This window comes from Musca domestica, unplaced genomic scaffold (genome assembly GCF_030504385.1).
Source record: "Musca domestica strain aabys unplaced genomic scaffold, Musca_domestica.polishedcontigs.V.1.1 36, whole genome shotgun sequence".
Lineage (NCBI taxonomy): Eukaryota > Metazoa > Arthropoda > Insecta > Diptera > Muscidae > Musca > Musca domestica.
The window spans coordinates 2,751,007-2,760,019 of NW_026712318.1; the positions used below are offsets into that span (position 1 = coordinate 2,751,007).

At 36.4% G+C, this 9,013-nt stretch overlaps 2 protein-coding genes across 2 annotated transcripts; one reads left to right on the forward strand and one right to left on the reverse strand.

Annotated features, from left to right (window-relative positions):
• Positions 1-982: 982 nt before the first annotated feature.
• Positions 983-7,770, forward strand: LOC101889939 (ABC transporter F family member 4). The gene is made up of 6 exons (XM_005187059.4): positions 983-1,297; positions 1,357-1,501; positions 1,566-1,628; positions 4,450-4,536; positions 6,363-7,402; positions 7,467-7,770. Exons 1-6 carry the CDS (start codon positions 1,109-1,111, stop codon positions 7,689-7,691), a joined length of 1,749 nt encoding a protein of 582 aa, XP_005187116.2. The 5' UTR covers positions 983-1,108; the 3' UTR covers positions 7,692-7,770.
• Positions 2,644-4,443, reverse strand: LOC101890104 (uncharacterized). The gene has a single exon (XM_005187060.4). It carries the CDS (start codon positions 4,393-4,395, stop codon positions 2,764-2,766), a length of 1,632 nt encoding a protein of 543 aa, XP_005187117.2. The 5' UTR covers positions 4,396-4,443; the 3' UTR covers positions 2,644-2,763.
• Positions 7,771-9,013: the final 1,243 nt, after the last annotated feature.

A 9,013-nucleotide genomic window follows, 5' to 3' on the forward strand; every position in this document is an offset into this window, starting at 1 on the left:
TTTCCATTTGAAATCACAGTCATAAGGCTCACTACATGTTGCAAATTTAGAAAGCACAAAAATTTGACTATTCGAGAAAAATCCATCCGCACGATTGGTGTTTGGCGTTTTATCTATTATTATGACAAAATCCTCCACATTTCACAGACGTGAAATTTTATATTAAATAAAGAATATAAAAAAGCGAATAAAGACGTGACGTACGTAAGCAGCTTGGCATCATTGCTAGGCGTATTAATGTCAAATTATAATGAAAACTGACGGCAGGATTCGAATTCGCTGTGGCATTCTTTAATGTTATGTCACAAATTATACCATGCGACGACTACTAGCTGCTTATGTAGCCTTTGCACACAATAATTCAAGTGGCTTTCAATAGACAATTCGATTTTGTTTACGCCATATGAAATCCACTGGATTTGAGAGTCGATTTGTTTTTTTTTAAAGGCGTTATAAACAAGATTCAACTTCATAAACTTTAAATCCTTGTGAAGGTCAAAGCATTTTTCGACATTTATTTTCTGATCGTCTTTGCTCTTATATCATGATATGAAAAGAACGTGCAAAACTGGAAGGAAGATTATGTCACACCCTTCCTCCACAATACCATATATTAGGTTTTTGATACCGCTTGTAGCTGGTCGAAATAAGCACTTTAGGCCTCACATAGTATGTATATATATTCTTCATCAAGACAAAATTCTATGTCGATTTAGCCCTAATCCTCCGTCAGTCTGTGTGTCTGTCACTTTTTTTCGAGAGGAATAAAGTAGAAACATTTTACGCTAGTTCCGCGCTCATTTTAATGAATTTTTCAGCTGATTGCGTTGTCCTCACATCTCATTCTCTCGGCTATGCCTTATACTCATTCGTAAACAATAGATTTTTTGGAGTTTTTGCTCTCTGTTTATTTAGTTTATTATGGTGGCATTATTCATTATTTGCATTTGTTTTGCCTTTTTATTTGTTTCGTTGGTACGCTTTTTATTTTGGTTGGTGGTTCGCAGATGAACATAAGAGACACGACTTTTATACGGGAAAGCCAAACTAATAAATTTACTTTAATTTAAATTTATTTACAAATTTTAAATGATCAAATAAGATAAATATGCATAAAACAAAAAAGAAAACCGCTAAAATACCCAAACCGATCAAGATCAAGAAAGAGAAGACTGATGAAGATCGAATGCCGCAATCAATGATGTACTACATCGATGATAGATTGGAATTGGTTAAACAAATCTTTGGATCTTTGAAACCAAAAACTATAATGAATCTGGCACCGGAATTTTTAAAGGTACGTTATATATTATTACGCTAAAGGCATTAGATATCTAAAATTAGTTCTTTATTTAGACCCAAAGTTTGGAAGAAATCGAAGAAGCGTGTCTCAATGAGCTCTTGTGTATATCAACAAAGCGCTTAAAATCGATAATAACAGCAACCAAGTGTCCCACAGACACCGAATCGTCTGAGGATGAAGATGTCCAAAGAAAGGAAGGTGAGTTCACGCCGCATATTGAACTTGGAAGTGTTTTTGTAATGTTTTCCATTTGAATTTGCAGAGCATGTCTCACTGGAAGAAATATCCTCGGATAGTGAAATTGAAGGTGGCACATCGAAAAAAGGTAATTATTGAAGAGGAGATAATGTAATATGCGTAACTATAAATGGACTTGTACATAAGTTTTGCAGATGCATGCTAATCGGCATTAAAGGTTTCAAGAACAGACTCTTTTTGCAATATTATTTACCAGTGGGAGCAATTTTTTTCCATATCCTACAAAAAGAGCCTTTGCGACAATTTGTCTAATGTAAATGGGAACTGAGAATCCTAATTGGGCTCCTTGCAGGTCGATTATTTTTTTTTTAATTATATGCGAGCAGGCCCTTTGCTTCACAATTCTATAATTAAAGTACATGCAGGTATTAGTTAATGCAATGTAGAACTAAAATATTGACAGATCGAGGAATCGTACCAGTCATCCTGGTACGACCCTGCTCGTTCAAGAATTTGTTTCTTTCAGATCCAAGGGAATGGAGTCTGAGTTGTCAACAGCCCCCTCGTTTTCTTTCCGGCCTGTTTCCGGTCGTCTACACTTCAGCACTACGTCAAATTTGCATCTGAAAGTTCTAATGTCTACTCGAGGCGTTTTACCATTCCCATAGGTACGGGTCGGTCTATTTATACAATCCACAATAGTATGGAGGGTATATTAAGTTTGTCATTCCGTTTGTCCCCATATAACTGGACCTCCCGATATTCCGTATTTTAATGATTTTAGCGACATTTTTCACCAGAATTGTTTCAAATTTGGTATTTGAAGTTTGTAATGGATACTACAGCCTAAGACCGAAAATTGACCATGCAGGTCCACGTCTTATAATAGCCTTCATATAACGGCACCTCCCGATGTTCGGTATTTTGATGATTTTTGCGACATTATTCACTGGAATTGTTTCAAATTTGGTATTTGAAGTTCGTAATGGTTATTAAAGCCCATGACAGAAAATTGTCTGTGAAGGTCCACCCATCCATCTACCCATCCCTAAACCTAATCTTACCTAACAACGCCTGTAGACCTCATGGTCCATATTGGGGAATAAAAACTTGATTTGAGTAATCCTTAGTCACAGATTTCATAACAAACCTGCGGATGAATGAAGCTGGACATTTCGATTTCTAAGTAACTAAAACGCAGTTTATATTATCATTTTAACAGCACATTTGTATTACAGATTTTCAAGTTTTTTTTTCTTTTATTAACAAATTAATTTTTCACCCACACTCTTTGGAGGTACATAAAAGGCACGCATGATTACAACATCCTCATCAACACCCAATTGAACAGAATCTTCGCCACCATATGTATCCATGTCGATTGTAATTATGAAATCACCCACTTCAATGGCACCACAGCCACGGGCGTATTCAATGCCATAATCGAGGGGCGTGTAGTCACAAAAATTCATTGCCTTATTGTAAATTATCAGGCGCAAGTTTCGCTTGAAATTCAAAATCTTGGCAATTTTTTCTTCATCATTGTTCAGAACGTTATCTTGTGTGGCTATGATTACAAAGACAGGGCAATAGATTTCCAGGCAACCCAATGCTGCAGCAGCTTTTTCACATTTTGTACGAAGAAATATGGCTTGACATTCTATTGTGCTGATTGTTCGTATGATAAAATTGACTGCCGATTGATATGAAGAAAGGGGTTCACGTAATGCAGCTGATGCTGGAGCAACTCCTCGTCGATAATCTTTAATTGGCAATAACTTTTTTACAATCAATGGGTATTTGTTACACCATTCACTTTTCTCGATGAAAATACAATCGATTTTTGTTAGAAAATCATGATTTTCGAAAATACGAAAATCACTGCATCTTTTCAGGGGCACTGTTCCAATCAAAGGCTTTTTCCAACATTTGGCAGCGGGTATTACATCCTGGCAAATATAGTTGTAGATCTCCGGTGTTAAATCAAATAAATTACTGAGCCAAAGAAAGTCAAGCAGCTTTATTAGAGCTAAAATATCCAACATTTTGCGATTCACATATTCCAAATCGATTATACCAATTATTTGGAATCTAAAATGTTCTTTTATGTGATAGCGTAACATTTTCAATACACTTTTGCAACGTATTTGTGGTATTACCAAAAAGTCGGCATTTAATGTTGCGGCCAAATCAAGATCTTGTGAGAACACATTTGTTGCCTTTTGTAAATTTAATAACTTGCATTGTTGCGGAAGTTCTAGGTAATCATAGGAATTGATTATGCCAGGTTCATCTATCATTAAGGATATGGAGTTTTTCAATATTTTCGTAATACGTCCCCTAACCTCGCTGCCAATTTTGATTTCATCGTTCAATTTTAAACTTGGCAAATAGTGTTGCAGATTAATGACATGGCAAATTTCCTTGAACCCGGAATATTTGTAGGATCTGTCACTTGTCAATGTTATATTGCTGGCAATTTCTACAAATATTGAGCAATTATTTCGCAAACGACCAATGCGACAACAATCACCATTTATTTCAATGGCTAAACCCACTGCCAAAATGGCGTTGGGATCCTGAGTTTGAACTTCTTCCACTGTTGCTCTCAACAAATTTGCCATCTTTTCAAGTTCCTCTGCCCGATTTCTCACGGCATCGAGTAAAAAAGTTCTTGTACCATTTTTTATTAGATTTTTTATTTCATCGGCTGTGGTATTGCATGCCAGCTTTGCCATTAAAGCCAAATTATAATAACGACGTTTACAGCGTTTGCGAGCGTGCTTGTCATGTGCATTGCACTGTTGCATGAAGTCATTCCATTGTTCATCCAAATCTCGTTGTCCATTTAATAGAACCGTAAATTTGCTATGTTCATCGGCAACAGATTCCATATTGCGTTTTTTTTAATAGTGATTTTGAATAAATTTTTATTTCTCGTATTGCAGGAAAGAAAAAGAAAGCTTCGAAATTGGAGGACAAAAATAAAGCGGGAGCCAAAAATGATCCACAAAAATCAGCAGAAAAGAATGAAGGTAATTTGAGAAATAATAAAAAACAAAAGTGTCATAAAAATTAAAAAAAAAATGATTTAAAAAATTTTTAGCAATTCAAAATCAACTTTAAACTCTTAATTAAGTCAGAGGTAGTTTTTAATGGGCGCTATAGGAAAAAGTTAAAAAAACGACAATATTAGCAAAATTTGAAAATAAACCAACGTGGGAATGGCCATACCATGTAAAATTCAGTACCAGAAGTAAGAAGTAAGAAAGGTTGGAAATTTGCCCGCAGATCCTCCTCAGGGGTAATTTGTTTATTAACACGAGAAGATTTGAAAGTAGAAGATTTTGAAAGTAGAGCTAAAAATGAAAGATACGTTTATCGAAGGTCTACATAGCAAAGTTACCTGAACAAAGGGATCAAGTTTCCCTATCTTCCAACTTTTATACCCCTAGCCATATGGCTAGCGAGGGTATAGAGGGTGTGATAAAACAAATCTGCAACAAAGTCAAACGCCATAATTTTTTAAATTTCATTGAATGAAAGGAAAAATGTCGGAAATGGCATCAAATTTTAAAATAAGTTTAGATTTGTTCGAATTGGTCACCTTTGGCACGAATTATGACCTTCAAACGGCCAATGAAACCGTCACACGCTGACCGAATGTTAGGGTATTTTGGCCCATTCACGGCGAAGCGCTTGTTTGAGGTGATCGACACTTTGGTATTTTTTTGTGCCAACCTTGATTTTCCCAATACTCCAGACACAAAAGTCCAACGGATTGGTATCCGGAGATTTTGGTGGCCATTGCGCGTTGGAAATGAAGCGAATAACCTCATTTTGTAACCACTCTTGGGTGGCACGTGCTGAGTCCTGTTGGAATGTCCAAGGTCTGCGGCCAAAATGTTTGCGTGCCCAGAATATCTTCGCTATAATATTCGGCATTTATTCTCTTTGAGTTTATTTTCTTACTGACTCAAGACATAAGAGTTTGAGGCTCAAACTCATCTGTATAGAAGAGTTTGAGGCGCAAACTCATCTGTATAGAAGATTTTGAGGCTCAAACTCATCTGTATAGAAGAGTTTGAGCCTCAAACTCAACTGTATGGAAGAGTTTGAGCCTCAAACTCAACTGCATGGAAGAGTTTGAGGCTTAAACTCATCTGTATGGAAGAGTTTGAGGCTTAAACTCATCTGTATGGAAGAGTTTGAGGCTCAAACTCATCTGTATGGAAGAGTTTGAGGCTCAAACTCATCTGTATGGAAAAGTTTGAGGCTCAAACTCATCTGTATGGAGAGAATTTGAGGTTCAAACTCATCTCATCAAGATAGGCTAAAATAAATCTCGTATTATCAAACTCTTCTATACAGATGAACTCTTCTATACAGATGAGTTTGAGCCTCAAACTCTTCTATACAGATGAGTTTGAGCCTCAAACTCTTCTATACAGATGAGTTTGAGCCTCAAACTCTTCCATACAGATGAGTTTGAGCCTCAAACTCGTCTGTATAGAATAGTTTGAGGCTCAAACTCATCTGTTTGGAAGGGTTTGAGGCTCAAATTCATCTGTTTAGAAGGGTTTGAGGCTCAAACTCATCTGTATAGAAGAGTTTGAGGCTCAAACTCATCTGTATAGAAGAGTTTGAGGCTCAAACTCATCTGTATAGAAGAGTTTGAGGCTCAAACTCATCTGTATAGAAGAGTTTGAAGCTCAAACTCATCTGTATAGAAGAGTTTGAGGCTCAAACTCATCTGTATAGAAGAGTTCATCTGTATAGAAGAGTTTGATAATACGAGATTTATTTTAGCCAAACAAGTTAACCTTCCAAATTAATTCAATTTCAATTTCTGCTCTTTCAGAGGAGGGACAAATCAGCGTCTTGGAATTACTCGAATTGCAAGCCAGGGCCAGAGCAATACGATCACAATTAGCCCTGGAGCCTGTTACAAAAATTGAAGTTGATTCCGATAAAGAGGATGGACCGGATCGCGATGAGCAAAGTTCATCGAAAAAATCGAAAAAGCCACACAAAAGCGATAAGAATGAGAGGAAGCGAACTTCGAGTACACGAGAATCACAAGATTCATCCAATAATATTTCCAGATCGTCTGATAAAGAAAGTGAAACACGTAAAACTAAAAAGGTTAAGCTAAAGCGTAACTATAGAAACTCTTCGGCCCACAACAACGAAGATGAGGAGGGTGAAAAAACCAAAAGCACAGAAACAACAGCAAATGAAACCTCAATTTCGAAAGACAATGATGCAAGCGAAAAACGAACGGCGAATTCCTCGTCCCAGCAGGAATCTGTTGAAAAGATTAAAAAAGAAAAGGCTAGTCGTTCACCTTCGCCGGATGTTATACCCATTGTTGCCGAGCCGGAAACATTGTTGATAAATGATTCTTCTGATGAAGAAACTGGGAAAAATAGGCAAACAGATGAGAGTGCCAAAATTGAGGAACCCCTGCAAAAGGAGGGTGGCAAAGATCGAAAGATATCCGAAATGGAAGATGGTGAGGTTGATGAATACGGTGAAGGTCGGGAGAAAACATCAAACAAGTTTGAACAGCAGCCGGAAAAGGAAGACGAATCGAATAATGTCAATGAAGCAACGGAAAATGATAAAGATAAACATCAAGAAGAATCAATGGCGTCCGAAGATTCCAGCGTTAAAGATCAAGAAAAAGAAACTAAAGTTTTAGCTGCCGAGGAGGAATATGAGGATCGAAATGATGACGTCATATCACTGGGTGAAGATTTGGAGGATGAAATGGATGAACAGTTGGAAAATATAACAAAAGCCGATAATATGGACAAAGATTCGGCAGCATCCTCTTCGCCAGCAAAATCCAAAAAGAAGAAATATTCCGAGGAAAAGAATAAAACCGAAGACAATCAGGTGAGTCGTATTGTAAAAAAAAAACTAATTAATTAAAAAACAAAATTTAATTTTCAATTTTTAGTCCTGGCATGACCGTTACATGAAAAGCTCTAAGGTAAGCAAAGTTTTGGCTGCATCGCGTCTGGGCAAGAAGGTGCGAGACAAAATCAAAAAGTCCAAAGAGGCTCCTCGAGAAAGTTCTGACAAGGCCGAGGAAAAAGAGGAAGTATTTACATCCAAACACGAAGAGGGCTCGCTGGAACAGTATAAAGAACTGTTGGAGTTGCGTCAACGCAAGTCAAAGTGAAGTGGATGCTTCTTTTTTATTTGAAATAATTTATTTTACAAAACAAGAACTGTAAAATTTAAATAATAAATATTTATAAGTATTTTTTTTTAAATAATATTTTGTATTAATATTTATGTTGATTACCTTTGAATTACTTATTTATACCCACTACAACAGCAGCAGCAGAATTAAGGGCTTATTTGAAGTTGTGTTCTTTGCCCCAGGGTAATGAACAGTAAATTGTTGTGCGTTCATTTAATAATGACCATTGAAATAATCGCTCTCGCAAATATTTGTTGGTGAATAAAAAAAAACTTATTCAAAGTGTAATAGAAAGACCACAGACTATGTTGAACTTACAAGTTGCCGCGATATTAGCATTTTTCAGTGGTGTGGTATTCGGTAAGAATTGTGATTCCATAAAATTGAACGAAGACGGATATTTGTCGAATAAACGTTGAATTTTAAGAGATATTTTATAAAGCCTGTCATAACTTTGAGAATAATTTTGAAAGGTCCATCAGAAGAAAAATAATTGTGGATTCTTAGAACAACTTAAGAAGGCCTATAGAAGCAGAGAGTGTGTATTTTTATACCCTACACCACAAGGTGGTCAGGGTATTATGTCTTTGTGCATTTGTTTGTAACAGGCAAAAAGAAACGAGATAGACCCATAGTTCCGTTTGATGATCTGCATAGAATCACTTTCTGGGTTGATTTATGCATGTCAGTCCGTCTGTCCATGTATTCTTGTGTACAAAATGCAGTTAGCATTTATTATCCGATTGAGATGAAATTTTTCAAACAACATTTTTTTGGTCCAAGGACGAACCCTATTGAAATTGGAGACAATCGGTAAAAATTTAGATATAGCTCCCATATATATCTTCGTCCGATTTGCTTTTTATTGTGCACCAAACGTGTAATATCAGCCCGAATAGCATGGAATTTTGCACATACAACCAAATTAGGCCTGAAAATAAGTATGCCAAATTTGATCGAAATCGGTTCAGATATAGCTATAGCTCCCATATATATTGTTCATCCGATTTGTTATTTTTGTCCTCCGCAGCCGTAATATGCACTCTGTAACAACAATATTTGTGGAAATATATCAAATACAGCTCAGAAATACCTTTGCTAAATTTTATCGAGATCGGTTCAGATTTGGATATAGCTCCCATATATAACTTCGTCCGATTTACCTTTTATTGTGCACCAAACGTCTAATATTTGTCCAAATGGGATGGAATTTGACACATACCACCGAATTGAGTCTAAAAGGTAGTATGCCAAATTTGGTGAAGATCGGTTCAGACATAGCTATAGCTCCCATATAT